Source organism: Crocodylus porosus, unplaced genomic scaffold (assembly GCF_001723895.1).
Source record: "Crocodylus porosus isolate Cpor-Errol unplaced genomic scaffold, CroPor_comp1, whole genome shotgun sequence".
Taxonomy (NCBI): Eukaryota; Metazoa; Chordata; order Crocodylia; family Crocodylidae; genus Crocodylus; species Crocodylus porosus.
The window spans coordinates 89,692,611-89,715,163 of NW_017728931.1; the positions used below are offsets into that span (position 1 = coordinate 89,692,611).

Consider the following 22,553-nt stretch of genomic DNA (forward strand, 5'->3'; position numbering starts at 1 on the left):
GCCTCACTGCCCAGCCTGCCCAGCAGCGGGACTCAGCTCCACACCGTGCCGCTGTCAAAGCAGCAGCAGTGAGGCACAGAGCAGAGGTGGAGCCTGCCCTTGCCCTGTGCACAGATCAGGGGGCCACAGGCCATGACCCCTCCCCTTGGCTCCCCAATGCTGCACCATTTGCCCCAGAACTCGGCCAGGCCAGGGCCCCAGTCACCATGAGCTGGGCCCCAGCTGGGCCAGGTCATGGGGCAATCAGAGCCCAGTGGCTTGTCCAGAGGTGCAGCATGGGGGAGTCACAGGGGGGCACATGCCCCGCGTCCCCAGCTCCTCCTGTGTCTGGCCCCATGTGCCTCCCCCTCCCCCTCCCACTGCTTCACCCCACACCACCTCCCAGGAAGCGGGGGGCAGGGAAACTTGCACTTGGCCACTGTAGCTACCACCCTTTGCCCCGCACTGCCCCTGCTCGGTGTCCGGCTGCATGGGCCCCACCTTGCATGGGGCAAGGGTGGGCTGCTGCTGCAGGCTTTGCCCTGGGTGCCAAACTTCATTGCTGCGGCACTGAGTATGAGGCAACACTACTACACAGTTATAAAGACCTATTGCACAGTCAGCATCCCCAAAAAGCCATTCAGTGACAATGAGCTACTGCACAGTCAGTGTCTTGTGTAGATGCGGCCACATTGTGTGAAGTTATGTGTTAAGGTAGTCAGGAAGTGAATCTGAAATTACTATACCTAGATTGAGAGGAATGAAACATTTAGAACAGAGAAAGCAGTCTTTTCATACAAATCAACTCACAGTCATTTGAGAAAGCAGATAAGACAAGTATACTTAACTGTTAAAAAAATTATAGAGGAGAAAAATATGGAAAGGTGAAAAAGTACTGTTTTTCTGGTATTCAACAGATGGAGACAGATGGAGAGATGATAAATTAAAAAAAAACAACCCCAAAACAAAACCCAAAAGCAGAGGAAAACTTAGCTCAGGCACTGGGAGTTCTGAGAAAAATGGGCACTAATTTTTCCAAATTATAGGATGGGACAGAGGTAAGGTCAAAGTCATTAGACAAACTGAAGAAACAGAGATAGAACCAAGGTAGACTGGAACATTTTCATGGTGCACCAGAAATCAAGGAAGGCAGTACCTAGCTTATGGGTGGTTTCTTCCCAAAATACTTAAGAAAATGAATAAGCCAGATATTATATATAAGGTTCCCCCCCCACAAATGCACTTTTTCTCTGTTATTACATCCATGTCATTTTTGTAGCAGAAATGTAATTACTGAGTCTGTTCATAGGGCAAACTTATAAACACCTCTATGCTCATGTAGGCTTATCTCTGGGATATCTTTTTCTCTGTTTATCGTGATCTTGTTCAGTGTATTTATGTTAATGAAAAGACAATTATACCAAAAACATTTCTTACAAACCAGATATAATTCAGCCTTAATGTGATACTCCTCTCAGCAGTGTTCATTGAGGGGGAGGGGGAATTGGTCAGAATTACTGGGGAGGAGGGCTTGAACATGCATATCAGGGTATTTGTGTAAACCACCTTTCCTCTTCCCCCAGCCATCTCAAATTCCTCACAGCAACTAACATATTGGGTCCAGGAGGTTATTTTTGCTTCCCACAGTAGGCTGACTATTCATTCCTGTCAAAAAAGCAGGGCGGGGAGGCACTTATAGGCTAACTCATGCAAAGGGGCATGAGATTTTGCAAGTTACACCCTACTTCTGTTACAGCATCTAACAAAATATGCTATTGCTTACAAAAGCGTTTGACTTGCTGAATGAGTTAGGCAGAAGGGTGGTACCTTATAGACTTCAGACTAACATGCCTAGCTACCTCTCTATTCCTCTCAAATTTAGGCTTGCTTGTGCTGGAGAAGGCCCTTTGGTTAGAAAGATCTGAGAAACGTGTATCTTTAGGGAACAGATCAGCTTGCGCATGTTCCAATAAGGCCTCAGATGCCTACAGGTTACACACTGCACCACCTGACTTGAAGGTGCCTGGCCCCTAGCAAAGAATCTGGAACCCAGTGTTTGGCACGTGGGCTTCTTATACAATATATGATGTGAGTTAGGTGCCTTGGAAAGATAATCCAAAGAGCCCCGTTGAATTAGGCAGGCAGGACATTGTGGTTTTGAATTTACTTGTGATTGGATGAATTGGATACCCAGCAGTGAGATAGCTTCTGTCCTGTTGAAGGTAGCAAGAGGGACCAGAACCCAGGGTGTCTCTTTTCCAGAGCAGTGCCCATCTCACTAAAGACACATACTCCTTTTTTGCTTATGCTTCTTCTGGTCCCACAGTCTTTTCCCTTTTGGCTGCCCAGTGGAACAAAAGGAATAGAAAGTACTGTGGGCCTGCCTAGCAATTGTAGCATTTTGCTGGGAAGCAGAAGACATGATAGGCCTTTCGTTAAGGGAGGGAAGCCTAGAACCTGGGTCTTGAACTGCCTGGGGAAGTGCCATGCCCACTACACAGGCAGGCTGCAATGCCAGAGAGCCTTCCTTGTTGTCTGCTGCCTCCTCTCTCCAGTAGTCACTATTTGTGTTTTTTCTGCTACTAACATTTCAGGGACAAACTGCTCTCCCACTGCAAGGGAACTGGGTTTAGGTCCTAGAGTTCTTTTTAGGCACGTAAGTTCTTTTTTGCGTTTCTTTCTTTCTGTGACTGATAAATATAGGCTGTGTTTACAAATTACATGGAGATCATTACTGTAAAACCATAGTGCCTCTTCAATTGCCTCCTTTAAAGTACAGAGTTGATAGCCGCAGTTGCTCTGTCTTCTGAAACCACTATGAATACAGTTTTCTGCCTGACTATTAATTTGAGTGCTCATGGAAAATCTCAGGATTACTTGATTTTCTCTCTCTCACATGCAGGCTTGCAGTGACCTTAAAAGCATTAACTTGATGTAAGGTCACACAATTATTTTAGCTGTGGATCAGTTGCTGAAGCAAGTGACAGCTGCTTTAGAGTCCTGTAATCATGCAGGCAGCAAGGCTCAAGTAAGTCTTTCAATTTACAGCTTATATATTAATGGACTTGACCACTCCCACACAAAGAAAAAAATCACAGCAGGGACTTGGCATTTTGAGGCATTTCTTCCAAGCCGCATAGGAGAGCATGTGTTTGCAAAATCAATTAGCCATCCAGCCTAGCTGCTTCCCAAATGTTTTTATTTGTCCACAACTAATCTTGATTGGAACTAAAGCATCAATACAATCACCTTCAAAATAGTAAAGTAAAAAGCTAACATGTTTGACTTTGGATATGTTTTTTAAATAGATACACTTACAATTTATAGGCTGCACTAATCAAACACTAATAATAGAATTATTTTTAGCTATAATTTCTGATGGATAACAATCCAACCTGATTAAAAAGGAAGCCTTCTCTTGATAAAATATTAAATGTTTCATAGGGAAAATGGTTGCTTTTGATTTTACAGTGATTCTGATGTCTATATTTGTAATGTCAGAACTATTTATGAATCTAAATAGGACAAACCATGGATGAAATGTTAAGAAAGGAAGAATAATAATGGAAGAGAGGTTCCTGCCATGATAAATAACTATTGAATTATGCTTATTAAAATTGGCTCTCAAGTGACAAATAATAAATGCATAGTTTTATTATGCATGCTAAATTCAGTATTCAGAAAACTTAAAAGCAGATAGATCAAACTACTGAGATAAAAAAATCACGAAGACAAAATACAGCAACATCAGTAAATGACAGGAAAATAATTCAGGCTTAAAAATGACTTATTTTTTTAGTAACTTGGAACAACAATTTAGAGAATTAAAGGCAAGTCAGACCCTTTCTGGTGTTTTAGATTTGCAGTGTTTTCGTGTGTATAGTTTGAGTCGGTAGCAGAGGGATTCAGACTCCAAGTACCCTTCAGAAATTCAGAAAAAAAACAATTGCTTCACGTGTTTGCTTCTGCTTTCCATTATTTATTAACAGAGAATTCTTGAAAGGAAAAAGCAGATACAGGACAATTCACTTGCTAATCTATTTTACGTTGACCCCTCCCCCCACCTGTCCTTTAGTAAATCTGCCAGAAGGCCTTGCACAGTTCCTAATTTACTGTATCCCAAGCAGTAGCTACACAAAAATTGCACAAACACATGAGACTCTTGGCTTTGTATTTTTCACTGTAATCATTACACTGGTTCTTTGGTGTTGCATGGGTTTGTCTTGATGATGGGAAATGGGACTGTTGCTTCAACTGTGCATTTTAACCTTTGCTTCTAAAAGGTGAAGAGCAGGATTTTTAATCAAGGAGCAGTTTATCTTTAATTATGAAAAACATAATTAGGCATTATCACTTAATTGCAATTGCTCATGGAGAAAGTCATATTTTTGTACGTAGTGACCCATGCTCTGTTATTGCTCTACTGTTACTGCTTTATAAATCTGTATTTGTGGTTGGCAGCCAGCCAGCAAAAATTAAAAGGCAATCAACATGCTTCTCTGCAGTCCAGCTATCAAAGTCACTGACTCCATAGATGAGTAAATAAAGTCATCCTTTTAGTGTGACATCTTATCAGAAACTTTTCTTCTGGAATAACTGCACCTGCCTCACCTGTTTGTAGAACATTAAATAATACTCTTAATAACTGTATCTAAAAAAAAAAACCCTTGCAAAATAGGTTAGAAGAACTGTGCTATACCTTTTCTGGGGTTGAGTTAAAAACAGTTGAGTATCTCAAGGCACCACCATGGTAGAATTTTATACCTGCAATAATCATCTAATGCACTATTATACAGTATAGTCAACGAATTAATAAATAGCTTGTGCAATTTTAAGAAGCAATCTATAAAGGAATGTTAGCTATATAGTAGGCACATGTACTATAATACAAATAGAAAACAAAACTCCTAGAAAAAGCATGTTGAGCACCTTTGTGATGTATTCTAAACACTATGTAAACCTTATCTTACAAAAGGTAAAACTGAACTCTTACAATTATTGGTTATTTATATCTTATTTTCCTGACTGTATGTTCTAAGTCATAGGATTATTCTTAGGGACAGAGGATTCTGGTATTGGTTGTAGTGGGCTGTCTTGTTCACTAAACTGTAAGTTCAGGTTTTCAGAAGTTAGGAGGGAAGAATTAAAGACAATTTCACTTAAGTCTGACTTTATGGATACTAAATGTGGTTCTTCAAAACTTGAAGGTTCCTCCACTAAGACTTGTGTATTTTCTCGTGTCATTCCTACATCCGACGGTGACTTCCTTTTCATTCTTGTGTATGATTTGTCCAGATTCTCCATGCCCTGATCGGTCTTCTGAAATCGCCCAAAGAACCAGATGAAGAACCCAAACAAAGCAAAGGCCATCAAACATGGAATAAAGGCCAGGCATTTGACATCAAGACTAGCACCCGTGAATCTGCTATGCAAGAACATGTCTCCATCAGCGTAGGTCCTGTTAGTCAAAGGATTAGTATTATTTGATCTCCATTCCCAGGATAACTTAGTTCTGTTAAGATCCTTTAAGCTTTCTGAGTCCTTCACTGTATAGATTTTCTGCCCAGGACCGATATATTGTCCATATTCATGAGGTTTGTAAAATATTTGATTTTTCCACATATTTAGGTCCAGGATTAAAACGAGAAAGATAATTCCATAGTTAAACCATTTACCTGTATTGAAAAAAGGAAATAATGTCATCTGGTATGTTCTTTTTAGAAGTATCATAATACATACACTGATACACCAAATGCCACTTTAAGAAAAACAATTCTTTTGTTCAATTAAATTGTAAAACAAAAAGTTATATTGAAATTCTCATCAGAAGCAGATTTTTGATTGAATATTTTCAACTGTTTCATAATCATATCTAGGCACATAATGAATCATTTTGTAATGAAAGCACAGCAGTATATCAATTGAATTCACACTGCAGTTTGTAGGTGACCTGTTGATTAGATGATTAGGTGATGTGGTGCAGATCAATAAACTTAAAGAGCATTCACTTCAGGACTTTAAAAATAGTGGCATGAAAATTCTCCTTGAAAAGGCCACATTTGATAGAACGGTTTACATGCCGGTGATGGTTGAAGACACTGAGGAGGTGAGTTGCTTTGAGAGAATGACAATTACATTATTTTAATAGCAGTAACACCCTAACATAGGCAGAAGGGAACAATATGAGAGATGTAGTTCTGAGACATGGCCACCAAAGTACCACAGCACCAATTGTATGTTATTTGTAAAAATGCTATTACAGTATAATTACACCTTACCTTTTCCATTTTATACATCCTAAGATCTCACCTGGACAAAGGAGAATGTTATTGGAAGACATCATGTTCATGTATGAATGAATGAAGCCTTTTTAGGGGTGCTAAGTATAATTACTTATTGCATTTTGTGTTTCTATACGTAAGACATGTTGGGCGCATCTACACGTTGCCCTATGGTGATGTTACTGCATCATGCTTCAGTATTTCCTTTTAAAACATGGTTAGTTTTAGCTGCTACTTCGCCATAGTGGCGTGCTAAAATGAGGGACTGTGCCACTACACTGAAGTTATTCCTGGTCACGTGTAGACTCACGTGATTACTACATTGTCATAGCACGTCATACAGCAATGTAGCGTTTTACTATGGTGACATAAGGTGATGTGTAGACACGCCTATTAAGTAGTTTTCTTTTTAGTAATCAACAACATTGTATTGTTCTGGACTTAAATTATAAGCATAAATTTAGCAAGTGTGTGTGTGCACGCGCGCGCATGCGCATGTGTGTGTGCATACGCACATATATATGCACATCAGGGGTGTGCGAAGTGGGCCCTATTTGATTCAGATTTGGCCCAAATCGGGGACAGTGATTCAATTAATTGATTCGGATTGCTGTCCCTGATTCGATTCGGCTGAATCTGAAGATTCGATGCTGATTCAGAGAATCAGTGATTTGGACATAAACGCAGCTTGAAATGTTTTTTCTACATACCTTGAGGTACCAGGCTTGTGAATGCTGCAATGCTGGGGAGCATGGAGTGTTCCACAGGAGCATAGGAGCCCCCCGCAACATGCTTGGTGGCGAACCCAGAAGTGGACCGGAAGTACTTCTGGTCCACTTCTGGGTCCTCTGGGGAGCATGCAGGCCCTTCCCATGCCCCTGGCTCAGTGATCAGCCTTGGGGGGATCCTGGATGCCCCCCCAGACCCAGGAGGCACCAGTTGCTGAGCTGAAGGGGCACAGGGTTCCCGTCCTCTGCACACTCCCTGGCAGACCTGAAAATGGACCAGAACTGCTTCTGGTCCACTTCCAGGCCTGCTGGGGAGCCCCTCGTGCTCTTGTGGGATGCTCCATGTGCCCCAGTATTGCAGCATTCATGAGCTGCCTGCTACCTGGAGGTATGAAGAAAAAACATTTAAAGCTGTCTCTATGTCTGAATCTCCGAATCTTTCCGAATCAATTCAGACAGTTCCGATTCGATTTGGAGAGATTAAAGGGTCCTCTGATTTGATTTGGATTCAGAGATTCAGCCACCAAATTGGGCCAAATCTCTGTCGAATTGAATCAGGGACCAAAGCTTTGCACAGCCCTAATGCACATGTACATGCCTAGCAGAGCATTTCAGGCATGCATTACTTTATTGATCTGATAAAGAATGGAACATTTACAACTACTGTAGGGCTGTGTAATTGTATTCTGTCATAAATCTAACATGTATTTTGATATTTGTATTTATGTTTATGTTGTAACCTTGGTTGCCATTTTGTATGAGAATGAACATGACTGCTAATTTTCTTGTGGTATTGCCGCTACTCAAGAAGTGACAGGACCTGAAAAGATGCAGCAGGAAATGTAGGTTTCAGTTGCAACTGGATAAGCCCCTAGTAAATTCCATTCTCAAGCTAGTGATATTCTGTTGGTTTTTCACCTGCAGAAAATTCTGTTATGCAGCTCCTTAGTGGTCCCCAAGCAAGAGTGCGTCTGGGTTGGGGGGGTGTAGAGGTGCAGTTGCCCCCCTGCCCCCCTTTGATTCCTGTTCAACCCCAAATTTAAAATCATCTGTACAGCAAGAGCAGTGGCATTTCTATTTATCCAGTGCCAGAGTTGGGGGGAGGGTCAATTGACTTCATGGATCATTACAATTTAATCTTTCTTCACTTCACAGGTGTTAACAATTTTCTTTCCTTTACAAGAGTCTCGATATTCCATTAATCAAGCTGTCCTGTCTTCTGCAATTTTGCTAATCTGTTAACTATTCCTGGTAATGATTCCACAGCCCCACAAACTGCTTTTAGTTCTAGTTCTGAGAACAGGTGAACATTAACTCAAATGTTGAAAGAACTGTCAAGACACTTAAGAAAGTTGACTTTGTTTTATGAACATGAGTAAGAGATGCATTTTAGTTCTAACGACTAGAAGACTAATGAAACAATACCTTTTAATTATTTTTATCTAATTTGCTATCATTTTATATGTAAAATATAATAATGTACATTCTAACAAAGATACATTTTTGCTTTGATCTTAACTTGAATAATACAGTCCTCCATCTCTAGCATATTAGTAAAGCTCTAGTTTCTTTTTAACTGGAGGAATACATATGTTGTGTTATATGCAATGACGCACCACATCATCTGCACTCCTTTTCAAAATCCTAGATCTACCCATGCCCTGAGACATTAATAATATTAATAAAAATGTCAAATAAACAAGGTACCAAGACAAGCAAATTCTAAAATCAACACATAACCATACAAGCAAAGTTATGAGAAAAGATTTTGGAGGATACCATGTTTTATTGCATCAAAAATGTCTCTCATGCATGGCAAGTACATTGGCATTCCTAAATGCTAAAGTTAGCTGACTTTTAATATTGTTATTGCATGGTAATCGTCATCTAAGCTCTGCTCTGTTTTTCACTCACAACTTAAAAATTTCTGCTGGGTTGTGTCTACAATTTTTCCTTTGGTTTTCATGCAATTCTCAGAGTTGGAAATAGGTCACTGGTGGTTATCACACCTCCATCCTACTGCTCTCCTCCCCCAGGTGTGAGAAGGTCCAATAACACCTCTTCAGCCTGTCTGGGGGAACTTTCCCCCTGGACACTTCTATTCACACACAGAAAACAAGTGTTGTTTCGCAGTGCTTTTTGTTTCTGTGGAAACGAGATGGGCAGCTCTGCAAAGGGACTCAGTTGACATTAGAAATCATAGGAAAAAGAACGATTGTCACTTTTAGAAGCATTGTACTGCTTCCTATCAGGCTGACAGACTGGTGAGTATGAAGTTGTGCTGGGAAACAAAAAGAGGCAACTGAAAATAGAAAAAAATGAAGAATGCAGTGGGGCTATATTAAGAATGCCAGATTATAAAGAAAAAGAGGACAACATGATAATTTAGTCTGACCTCCTACATACTAGACCCCAAAATTTAGGCATCAAGCCCATAATTTTTAGGTAATCTAGACTACACTTTCTAGAGAGACATCCAGTCATGACTAATGGCATCAGACTAGGGGCCTCAGGCAGGATATAGATGTTGCAGCATGGAGTGTTACAACACTAAACTTGATTAGGTGTCACAGGGCAAAATCCAGTTTGGTAAACTAGGTAGGACCTACATGGGGTTTGTCTGCACCACTGATGATGTTTGTGGTCAGCAGAGCAAAAGGTAGCATACCTTATTTTAAGTGAAATGTGTCCTTTCGGTTGGTATTGAATGAACACCACTGCCTTGCATCATAGTTTGCTGGGGACAGAGACTTTCCATTTAAAACGAGGGGAACATCTTATTTATTCTCATACTTGAAGAAATAGGGATATCTTTCTTGCTTTTCTAGCACTGTATCTACTTCTGAGAGCTTAAGAAAATATTTATGAAACTTTCACTTTTAGAAGGTCTGCAAAGGTATATGTGCAGAGATGGGTTAGACTGTGCTCTAGGAAACTGGGCTGCAATCTCAGTGACTTTGTCTGGTCAGGTCAAGTCACTGGAGTGAAAATTTTGAAATGCAGCCTCTGAGACATTAGGGGCAACTTTAGTTGTGCATGTACAACTCCTAATATTGGACCCCAAGTGAGCACAAGGACCCTGCTGTCCCCACTGAGGTCAAATGGAATTGCGACTGCTCAACAAGTCAGGCCCCAGGTAACTGAACATCCGAAGAGGGGGAGTGCTTTAGAAAATATGGCCCTTAACTTCTTTGGTCTCAATTATCCTATTTATAAGTAAGAATAAAATTCTCACTTGCATTGATATCTTTGAGTGCTTTATACAGATGGACGTGCGCGCGCGCGCACACACACACACACACACAGACACACACACAGAGACTCTTTACAGCTCAACTAAACAGAAAATCCTCTGAGACTTCTCTCAGAACCTGTGTGCCGGGGTAGTTTTGTTTTCACCTCTAACCTTTCTATTTTTGCCTACAGGCTCCCGCAGGCCTCCCTGTGTAGGCAGTGTTTATTCTGGATCTAGCCATGCTTCCTTTGGTTTAGTTCCACAAGCCATCCTTGACAACTGCCACTGACACATTTTTTCCTCTGGCTGGAAGGGCAGATTGACTAACCCATTCTGAGACTAGCTTTCAATAATGAGTTTTAGCAAATGAAGAAGCCAGTCTCCCACCTGGGCCATAAGAGCTCCAGTTCCAACCCTGTCCACACACGGGAGGATCTTGTGATTATAGATGTCCTGCATGGCACAATCAAGTGTTGGTATTATAAGGTACCTGCCTGGCCTCTAAGCAAATTTTTAACAATGAAAGAATCTGGCATTTCAGTATCAAAATTTACTAAGTATTACAAATTTCCTTCGGTACTGTAGAAACTAGGCTAGGCTGTGTGTGTTTTCATAAACAGCAGCCCAGGAAAGAAAGCACACAAACTGCAGTGAACCATCTGTCAAGGGAAATCCACATGATTTAAGCAGATGCAGAAATTCAAGCTATTTCTGATGTTCATAGATAAAAGAAAGTATGAAAACGGGGAGAAAATATTTAACATTGACTAAAGACATGCTAGGACTTCCTAGATACAAAGGAATGTAATACTGGATTTACAGGAAAAAAGAAGATATTCTTTTGATAGTAAAGGAAAATTACAGTAAGGCATAAAATCTAGAGCCTGAATACATTAGTTCTGAAGTACTGCCAGCTCCAAACATTTAAAAATCATGAGCTGGCATCCAAAAAGGCATTAGCTTCGTTTAAAAATAATGAGGTTGGCTAAACAAGGAGAATGTCTCTTGTTTTGTTTGTTTGTAGATTTTTTGTGAGCCTCTGGGGTATGCACAGGTAATGTTTTAATGCTTTGCTCTGCAATCATGAGACCTATTTTTTAAAAAAGAAAGCTGAGATTCTCATATAGACACTGGCTTCCAGGTACTGAGGCTCAAAACAAAGACACTGTCTCACGTTTTGCAATCAAATCACAATAGTTAGCAATACAGATTCTGCGACTGTCCAGTTTTTAAACTGTAACTGAGGGCAGTACACACATAACATTGGTCAGAGGAGAGGTGCCTTAAAAATGGTCCTTTGTACATTTTGCTAGCCACTGGTCTATCTCCCTGTTAAGGGATTTCCAAGGGTTAATTTCAGTTATGCCACATGGCACTGACTTCAAGGGGACAAAAAAATCAGCTCAGCATCAACATGGCTAAGGAGTGTCTCAACCATGTTCCCCTTTTCTCTAACCATGTTCCCTACTCTGCTATGTTAGTGGCAATCAGCTTTGTGCTATCACAAAACCATCCTTACATTGCAGTACTCTAGATTACACTAGCGCAATGGAAACATGCTGCACCCACATCAAAAGATTGAATGCATTATATGTGGAGTAAACGGATATAATTTATCAAAATTAAAGCACATCTCAGAATCCTTATGGTGTTTTGGAAGATATAAAATACCGCCCATGAGAATGTAGCTAATAAATTAGAGAATGCCTGAATTAACCTTCTTCCCCCATGGCGCTGAGAACACCGTTAAAGTATGACACTGATCAAAATCAGCAGAATCCTGATCAAAATCCAGTTTTTTACAGGGATGTTCAAAGTCTGGGTCCACATCTTAATTCTGTGCCTTTGCTCTGATCTGCATCAAGGCCATCCTGAGCTTAACATCCCATTGGGTTAATGTAGTCAAGATGTACAGTAATCTGTAAACAGTTCACAAAGGAGTGATGTGGCTGTGATCACAGCTATCTTTCACTGCCCTGCCTAAATAAATAGGTACTCACTTGTGCTTGTGGCAACTGGAAAATTCACACCTCTGGAGCTGTAGTGAGACAGCTTAACTGTTCTGCCATTTACTCCCTCTCTTTCTGTGCACTAAACTAAACCTTGCTTTAGTCTGTGGACTGCCACACTCTCTTCATCAGTAATTTCTTGCAATTAGAATTTCTTTTTTTTTTTAAAAAAGGTCTGTTTGAATGAACTGTTCTTATTAGTTTCTGTATTAAATGCTTTGAACAGGATAGTCCTGAAGTTTTCATTAGCTCCTTGATTTAAAGCTAGAATTACAAGTATCTTATTTACACATAATCATAAGGGTTTGAAATTGCTCCATGATGCAGTCTCTAAGATAAGAACTGATGGCAAGAACAGATGGTTCAGGCAAAACCCACCCAAAGGGACGTTCTTATGCCATGTGTGTTGTGGCTGATTTTTAGATCTCCTAAAGGGTGGAGTGGCACTGAGATGAAACAGCCGCTCAGTAGCCAGCCTATGTGACATGCACCCAAATGGACTGATTTGTCTAGGAAATCTAATAAGTGAGTCTTATTAATGCTGAGCAGGGAGAAAAAACATTTTTATGAGTTCGCCTCATTAAAGAATGCCTCTGCTCCAAAAAAAAAAAAAATCCTGGGAGGCCTCCAGTTCTCTCTGCAGAGGACTCAGTAATGTACAGATACAGCTTTCCCTTATTTACTTGGTTTTTAAACAGCAGCACAACCAGCAGCAAAAGGATGGCTCTCAATCATTATAGCTGTATTATTTGTAATCACTACTCTAATGTTGCTCACTCTCTCTTGCCCTCCTATGACCCTCATCCAGCAACCTCCTTGACTTGCCTGCATCTTTAAGCCATTCTTCTTTGTTCTTCATTCCCTCTTCTACAATTCAGCTCTCTCTACCATTCTTAATTCCTTTGTCCCTTTCTCTCACAGTACAGTCTACCACAGGTCATTTCTGCCACACTGGCTCAGACAACAAATAACCCCAGAGGACATTTAAAGCGCTTATAGTCATGTTCCACTGTAAATTCATATTCTCCACCTACCATACTGCTGTTCTTAGAAAGCAGCACTACTGTGTGCAGTTCTGGCTACCATATCTCCAAAAGGATGTAGCAGAATTAGAAGAGGTACAGAGAAAGACAATTACAATGATCAGGATGATGAACAATAAAACCAATCAGGGTGATGGAGCAGTTGCTGTAGCAGGAGAGACTAAAATGGCTAGGACCCCCTCAGTTTGGAAAGCAGACGGCTGAGGGGGGATATGATAGAGGTCTACAAAGTCATGAAGCGTATGGACCAAGTAAACAGAGAACTGAGTCCCAGAATACTAGAACTAGCGGGCATTCATTGAAATTAGTAGGAGACAGGTTTAACAAGAGGATTTTTTGGCAATGCGTAGTTAACCTGTGCAATTCTTTGGCACAGGAGATGGTAGAGGCAGATAGCATAGCCAGGTTCAAAAGGGGACTACAAAAATTTGTAGCAAAACCCCCAGTTTTTCTTTTTTTTTTTCTTTTGAAATACATTCCCTCCCCTTTCCCTAACCATTTCTGACTTTCTCTCTTCCCTCTCTATCCCTTATAAGTGATTACAAGTAGTACTAGGTAAGCTAAGTGCTTGTATGCTATTATTGTAATAAGCCCCATTTTATATTGTAAATAGTGTTCTGTTATGTTTGTATTGATTTTTACTGCATTATATTGTATTCCTATCATCTGTGCATTGATTTTTATTGCTTTATATTAACATTGTATGATTTAGGCCTGCAATATGTTTTGGCATGAGTGATGTTAAGTATCCATTTTGTGTGTCAGGTTTCCCATCTTGTTCTCATCTTGTTCCCATGTCCTGTTGTGTAAGTATGTTGCAATTATGACTCATGTTTAAGTCTGTAACCTCTACCATGTAAATGGGTTTTCCTTGAATGCCTGAAGCAAAAGAGTGAATGGATGAGTGAAACACTATGATAGCAGGACCCCCTACTAAATCACCCCACCATCAAAACCAATACCTGGACCAATGACCCAGACTTTGGAATCACCCTCCGCATTCAAGACACAAAAGATGAGGCAACCCACCATTGTGCCAAGGCTGCACATGCTCAGTATGAACATCTGGAGCCCTCTGGAACAGGGCTGACATTCCTGGACAGGCCCTGCCCATAGAAGATCACAAGTAGTCTGCCCCATAAAAAGGGGTAGTGAAGACTGACTCCTTGGGACACCATCTTCACCTGGATCAGACCTGCTGCATGTCATGCTGCCTACCCACCCAGAAGCCTTGCCAGCAACCCCCTCTGGACAACACCTGCCGGAGGAAGACCCCGACTGGCCATCCAGGACCTCCGCCCAGCCTGGATAGGAAGCTATCACCCCCACCCCCTCTTCAGCCAAGGACTTGGACTCTGTTTCTTTTTCCTACCTGGACTCCAATCCTTCCACTGAGTCTCTTTCTCCTGCTACCATTGTGTGAGTGTGTGTGGGAGTGCTTGTGTGAGTGTGTGTGAACCAAGCTGTACAGTACAGTGTTCATTTAATAAAACTGTTATTTGGAACCCTGAGTTGGGTTTTGCTTTACTATGGTTTGGCCCTGCTCTAATCTCTGCTCCTCGCCCCTCTAACTTCTGTCTCACTTCTCCCTCTCCTGCTTCTGGCTCGCCACCACCTCCAACACCTGTTCCATGCTCCTGTGGCTCCAGCCATCCTGAACTCCTCTCTGCCTGCAAACTCCTGTTTCTTTGCTATTGCTTTATCGCCACTGCCTTTTCCCTGATCTCTGTCACTGCTATTGCCTTGTCTCCACTGCTTTTTCCCCTGATCTCTGCCACTTGCATTTTAGTTACCAAGCACCCCAAGCACAGGTACTACAGGCACCAACACACATACACACTGTCACCTGAATCAGTGTTTAACCTGTGTGTATATGTGTATGTATGTGTGTATTGTGTATGATTTCATGTCATTATCATTAAGTTGTGTATGTGCTTGAATTGGTGATATGTGTGCGTGTGCAATTATACACCACGCCCTCTTGTCTAACAGCGCAATATTGAGATCCTGAGTGTTGGCCTGACCCCACAGGGCAACAAATTCACAGGTGATAATCTGCTAATAGCTGTTGGACAGAAGGGGTGGGGATGTTTCCTCTGGCATCCCTAAACCAATAATAGTGGATGCTAGGGAAGGTAATGAATAGAGGACAGATCACTAGACACTTCCAGTTCAACGCTCTGCCTCTAAAGTATCCAGCCCTGCCACTGTCAGACACAGAATACTCAGCTAGGTGGGCCACTGGTCTGACCCAATATGGCACTTCTTATGTTCTTACTTTTCTACTGTAATTGGATCCTGCACCTACAGCTACTGTCACATATACATTTGGTACTTTAAACTCTTCATCCTCTTTCCCTCTCTGACCAAAATGTCACTGACTTTAAAGAGATTTATGTACACCCTTCATGTGCAAGTCCCACCCCGTCTGTCTCCTTACTCTGTTTCTTCCCTGCATTTGTTTGGCTCTAAATTATCTTCCTTACCCTAGCTATTGGCTGTGAGGTATTCACATGCCCTTAACGTCCCATCCCTCCTCCTGTCCCAATTAATCATTTGTCTTTGTTACTGGCCTCCATTGTCTTGCTCAAATCCACCTACTTGCCCTTTTTCTTTTATGTCTCTTTCCATTCAGTGTTCAGACAAATCATGTGTAACATACCCTTCCATTTTCCCACCTGACTCTCCTACATCAGCCCATCTGCCTTTGCCCTCTCTATGAGCAATATGCAGTAGTTGCACTGTTTTCTTTTCATCTACTCACTTCTGAAACGTGCCCCAGTCAGGTTTCCCTCTTCTCTAAAAAGCCTGGCTACATTCTAGATTTACCATTTCATCGTCCTCAAATTCAGAACCACTCGTCACTCTCTCCTTGGGCTTTTTCTTCCCTTTGTTTCTGAGGCCATGTCATCTCACAGTTTAGCTACTGGCTCTTTGACTTTGTCTTCAACATCTTCCTTCATATGCCCGTTCTCTGCTGAAGTCCCACGTGGCTCTGTCTCAGGCCCCTTCACTTATATCTTATTTCTGTAAAATACTACCCTGGTTTATTTTAAGCCCAGGCTAAAAATGAGAGTATCCTTTTTCTTCAACTCTCTCCTCTTACCTTTCATCATCTTCCCTATCTATCCGACTCAAAATCCCACTGTCAACATAGAAGCACCCCTGTCCTTTTCCCCCAGACTTCCAGGCTATCACCAACATTTACCACTCCTTTCCTGATGACATTTAAACAACAACAGTGCTGCTCTTCCATCCCGATGGCTCAAATCCTTGTCCACCCCCTTCTTATTTCTGATCTTGACTATCCACCTACCCCAATCATTTTAGCATTCTCCCCCAATCCACTGGAAATGTAGCAACTTAAATTCCTTTATGTCAACTCACTCCTCTCTCTGAGTCATTCCATTGGCTTTCTTTGACCTACTATACTAGCTTTTAACTACTCACCCTCAAAGGCTCTATCAAACTCTACCATGGCCCTCATGTCAAATCTCATTTCACTATGTGGCTCCTTCACTGTGCCATCACAGATCAACTTGATGTCAGTAGGGCAACTGGGGGGAGAGCAAGCGCAACACCAGCCCCAGGTGCAAACTGTAAAGGAGCACCTGAATGTCGTCCCCTGTGCTGCCCAGCCACAGGAGCTGAGCAGCTGCAGGGAGCAAGTGGGACAAGCAGCATAGCATTCTCTACTCCTCCTCACCCCTGGGGTATCTTTGCCACAGCAGGCACAGCCCTGTGCCAAGTAGCATATCTGGATGGGGAAAAGGGGCACCGGGGTGGCTCCAAGGGAGTCTGGGCCATGCAACTGCTGCCACCTGAGCTGACATTACCACAGGAAGAGCAGTGGTAGCAGTAGTAGCTGCTTCGACTGTGGAGAGAGCCAGGTGAGGTAAGACTTTTCTTCCTCTCACTGGTCTACAGTGGTTGGCATTCTCCCCCACTCCCTAACCCCCACCCCCACACTGGGTGCTGAAGGAGCTTGCTACACACTCTGTCAAAATACTCTGACTTCTCTATTTCTACCTTGTCTTGTAGAGATCCCTACGTATGGAATTCACTTCTACGGAGACATGCCATTCATTTTAAATTCCTTGCTAATACACACATACATGCATACACACGCTTTAATGGAGGGAGGCATACCTGGCTTCATACCCCACCTTTCATCCTCTCAAACTGTTTAGTCATACATTAGAATCAGGCTCTTCTTTTCTAATTTGTCATGATTTGGAATAACTACACAATAGGCGCATCTACATGTGCAATTACTGTGATGCAATAAACTCTGGCACAGTTTGTTGAATAGAGGACAGATCCTCTATTCAGTTTGTGCCAGAGTTTATTGCTCCTGGGAACTACGTTTATGTGTGTGCCTGGGACCGTAGTATGTTGAGCCAAGTCAGAGCAGCCCCTGGCGGCAGGGGGCGGCAGGGGGCTCTGAGGGTCAGCCTGTCAGCCCAGGGCTGCTCTGACCTGGCTCAACGTGCTGCACAGCAGCTGGCTGGGGCACGAGAGTACTCCAGTGCAGGGCTAGCCAGCAGGCAGCCCCCACACTGAAGCACCCTTGTGCCCCTGCCAGCCCTGTCAGTGTCTACAAATGCATTGTGGCACACTAAATAATGCAGCAGCAGCACAGGACTTGTGTTTACAAGCACTAACCTACAGTGGCATTACTGCAGAGCTAATTAGGCAACATGGCAGTAAATGTCTTGCGTAGATGGGCCCACAATGTGTATTCAGCTGTTTGTTTCTGGTGAGAGGACTGCTGTAAGCATGGTTCTACCCAACCTTTCCTGGATGAGAATGGCTTGCTTCATGAAAGGACATTAACATAAATTATAGTGAAACTATCTGGAGGCAGAACAGATCTGAAAAGGAAATGAGCTGTTAATTCCCCAGGAGAATCATTTTTAATAAAGGTGATCTCTGCTACAGTTATACGTATCAATGAATGGCACAAGGAATTGCTGAACTACATGGAGAAGTGCAGGCTGCTTGGATTCATTGCTTCATTGATGGGGTATTTTGAACAGAAATCATAATGCAGATAAAGGTGACACTGTCAAAAACAGAATTTCACACACTAAAACTGATTCACAGCAGTAATTAAAGACCTCAATGTATGATTGGGATTGCAGTACATCAGGCCACTTACCTGTTATATGTATATGGTATTCTTCCTTGAAAATCTTTTGGAAGTAAGGAACTTTAAACTGCATATGTGCAGAGGGCAAGCCAGGAAGATTTACATCAACATCACCCATAAAATGTGGAAATTCCCAATCCTGTTAAAGGAAGAACAGAAAAATTAACCTCTTACCATATATATTTTGCCCTCCCCAATTGTTTGAATTAATAGTAGGAAGGGGATTCTGAAATGGCTTTTCTTTTAAAGCCATCTGCTATTGGATCTCTGTATTTTAACCTTGACTGAGCCACCTGAGCTAGAATATTGTTTACATTAGATAATATGTAATTTAATTCTGACTAACTGTGTATAATTATGTACTTAGAGGTTCTCTTCAAAGTGGTAATGATGAACCTATACTACTAGAAGATAGCACAAAATTAATCTAAGCATATAATATTCCTTGCATCCTAGAAAGAAAGGAATTAGGTTTGTCATATACTTAATTATAAATACTTAATCAGAAATCCATTTTTCTCACCCGCAGTAAGTTTTAGCTACTGTGATTAACTCAGCAAGTGACTTACAGGTGATACATTTAGCAAGCAGGGGTTAGACCCTAAAAGTGTGGGGTGCTTACAGCCTTTAGGAGGTTTAACTAAGTGCTTCCTTCAAGTGAGAAAAGATCCTCAAACACTTTTCTGAAGGGATCTAAATCCTGCTTCCCATTTAAACACTTCTTGAAGCTGACAAAAATGATGCCTGCAAAATAGGGGGGAGGCTTCTTACTGATTATTATTTGTTTTATAGTAATATATCTAGCCACCTCTCTGGTTTTTCACTATGCAAGGCATGGCATTTGGTGGATTTTTTCTCTGTGGTTACTCTGGCCATTTGAAGATGAATATAACAGTTTAGAACCTGACACTTCTGGCGCTACTGGTAAAATAGGTATAGTTGCTGTCCAAGTGGTTACAGTGAAAGCTAGAGGCTGTTGGAGCCCTGCTGAAAAAAAAAGCATTAGCCCTGTTCCCATGCACGCACCTGGATTTATGTCCCATAAGATGGTACAACAGGGATCTAAACTACTGAAATTAAGGTAAAGGAATCTGAACTCTAAGGAGCACTGTAACTTGTTTATGATTCCTTTGCATGAAAACCATCCCTGGGTATTCATCTCACCAGAATAAACACTGTCAGTTTTATTCAGTGTTCCAATACAGGCAACTTTGCAAGAAAAATGGGGCAGTGAAAAAGGAAAAATATTAGAAACAGAGAGCCAACTTTTGAAGAGAAACCAGCTGAAGGGAAAGCAGTGATCAGTTTAATCAGTGAGGCTTAGTGATGGACAAAATGGCTGTGTATTTCAAAATAAATGATGCATAGTGGAATTTTCTTGCTTAATTATTTCTACCCAACTTTGCCAATTTCTACAAGTGGAATTGGAAGTGTAAATCTAAGTTTATCATTTCATAATGCATAACATAGCCCACATGCCAGGAGGGGGCTGAGGAGTGCTTAAGCACAGTACACAACTCCCTCAGTCTTGGCAGCAAGGCACACTGGAAAAGTTCTTCAGCTAGGTTTAAAGTAGTCTGAAGTATGCTACTAATTACACCAACTGCCACAGTCTCCGGGAGCTGGTGTCACAATCAGGGATTGCTAGAGTCAAAGAAACTGTGACTGCTTCATTTCTTTTGCCACATTACATCTGCGGCTGCAGGGAGCATACTCTTGTAAATTGTGACATCATCTCTACAGCACCTGTATTTCCTTTGACCGCTATGCCATGTTCAAAGATTACTTGAAAGTATGATAGAGAGCTTTATAAAATACATTCAGATATGTGGTCCCTATCAAAAATATCTTCCAATATAATCTGAGTTGTCACTTAATGAGTATTAGGTAAACCAGTCAGATTACTAGCTCACGTAATATGTAATTACATCCAGCTCCTACATAGGATTTTTCATCCATATGATAGAGAGCACAAAAGCCTTAACACAGAGAAGAATGTGAAATAGTGGAGCAACTTTATTTTATAAAGTGCCCTACAGATTTTCTGAACTGTATACATCAAAATAAAGAAAAAAATAAAACATAAGCTTTGTAATAATGGGAGTTAGGATTTTCTTTTTACTATAAATTTTCTTTAATCATATATCTCAGGAAACAAACCCAGGACAGAATTATTGTGTGCTAGCAGTTTGTATTACAAGAGGCAAGTAAGTTGAAAGTTCATTGGAGAATATATCATGCTCATAGTGCTTGTACCTGACATCTTCAGGCTATAATGATCTCCAAATTTTCCACATATGCATCCTCTATTTTATTACATATGTCTGAACTATACAGTGACCTCAATGAGTCTGATCCACAATCCTTACTTAAGAAACACTCCCATTGGAACAATGTCTTCCAGACATTGCCTAATTTGTCATTTTCTCTTTGAAGGCATCCTACTCCTTTTTTTTTTCTTTTAAGATTATGGATTCTCTGCATTCCATCTAAAGCATTATATATGTCTGAGGTAGCACAGGAGCATTTCAGAAAAACTGGTTCGGCATTTATTTATTCCAACCTTTGATTAATAATGATATTCCTAGCTGGCTATCTTTGGGGGCTATAAGCAGCTGGTGTGAGTTACAGCTGCACCTGGGCTCTGCTACCCCAGGGCCAGTGCAGATATAGCTGGTATATTCTTGGGCTGCAAACATTTTGTAAATCTAAAATGTCTTGGGCATAAGAGTTGTCAGGGTTTTCTAATCCAACATGCTCATGCAAGATGGCCCAGCATTTGTACAGAAGCCTAGAGCCATGGGGCTGGCATAATAGGCTGCTGCTACTTCTAGGAATTTTGTGATACTTCTTTAACTGATTTCCCCCCAGCAAAGCCTTTTCAAACCAGCCGCAATATATTAATACTACCTATGCACAGCAGAAAATCAGTTTTCACTCTCACCAACTCTGAAGCCTATCTGCTTTAGCTGTTGGGAGCGGGGGAAAGTTCTTTAAAAAAAAATTGGAACCTCCAGTTGGACTTTAAAACCTGCTTAGTTCAGTGGGAGTTGCTGGGGGCACCACATTTTTTAAAATCAAGTCACTTACTTGCATGCCCAAATATAGATTCAGAGCTTAATTTTGGAAGCCTCATCTTGATAATCTTGGCCAGAGACTATATACCCATGTGTATCTGGGGTTTGGGGGTCCAGAACACATAGCTATCCATTATATTATTATTGTTCCAGGAGAGAGAAGGAAGCAAAGTCCATTATCTTTGTTGGCTAAAGCTAACTTCAGGATACCAAAAACTAAAGCCATAGTAAAAAGGGACATTAGCCCTTCCATGTTCTAAGTAACATACTGAGGACAATCCATAGCAGACACCAATACTGTCTTGACCTTAAGACAGGTTTTTCTTATTGATAATTTAAACACAATCTGGTCTATGTAATGGCCAGGCAACAATTTTTACCACAAGGTCAGGACATCCAATAGGAATGACTCCTATTACCAATGCAAGGTTTATTAATAGCTCAGACATATTAGGTCCTCACTTTTGAAAACAAATTCTAGATGTGAAACTATGCTTTCATATTGCTCAAACAGCTTTTAATTTTCAATCTCTGATATCTGGCCCAACATCAAAGGTTAATCTTACGTGACCATGACATATGCTGTGTTCTTTAACTTCCCGGTTCATAACAGCATAAAGTTTATTTAATCAATCCTGGCATTTTCTATTGTGGTGCCTGTGCTTTGGGTCTAATTAGCAACTAGCCTGAATGCTGCAACTAGGTTATGTATATATTTGCATAATTTTAAAAATAAATGCATACAGCCTTACTAATAGTTCATCTGTGTATCTCTCATGTTGTATGATTAGAGATCATTATTGTTTGAAATGATCAACAGCAAAGTTCTGCTATTGATCTATTTTGATTTCACCCAGAAGGAAGCCACAGGCAGCCTCTAAGACCATGAGGGTCCTACTAGGCCTTTAATGGACAAAGTTGGCATCTCTTGTTACACAGTTTTCAAAAGCTGTCTCATTAAACTTACAAGCTCCAATATGAGTCCACAGGTGCATCTCAAGTAGATCCAGGGAGGTGATCCTCCCCCTCTATGCGACGCTGGTCAGGCC

At 41.2% G+C, this 22,553-nt stretch overlaps 1 protein-coding gene across 4 annotated transcripts in view; it reads right to left on the minus strand.

Annotated features, from left to right (window-relative positions):
• Positions 1-3,161: 3,161 nt before the first annotated feature.
• The window catches only part of TMEM117 (transmembrane protein 117), a 415,971-nt gene continuing 396,579 nt past the window's right edge, over positions 3,162-22,553 (minus strand). For all 4 annotated transcript variants that reach the window (XM_019543346.1, XM_019543349.1, XM_019543347.1 and 1 more), the window contains 2 exons: positions 18,437-18,566; positions 3,162-5,654 (listed from right to left, as the gene is read on the minus strand). In XM_019543346.1, the coding sequence (XP_019398891.1) occupies positions 5,014-5,654; positions 18,437-18,566 (771 nt within the window). In that variant the 3' untranslated portion in view covers positions 3,162-5,013. The remainder of the gene's footprint in view (positions 5,655-18,436; positions 18,567-22,553) is intronic.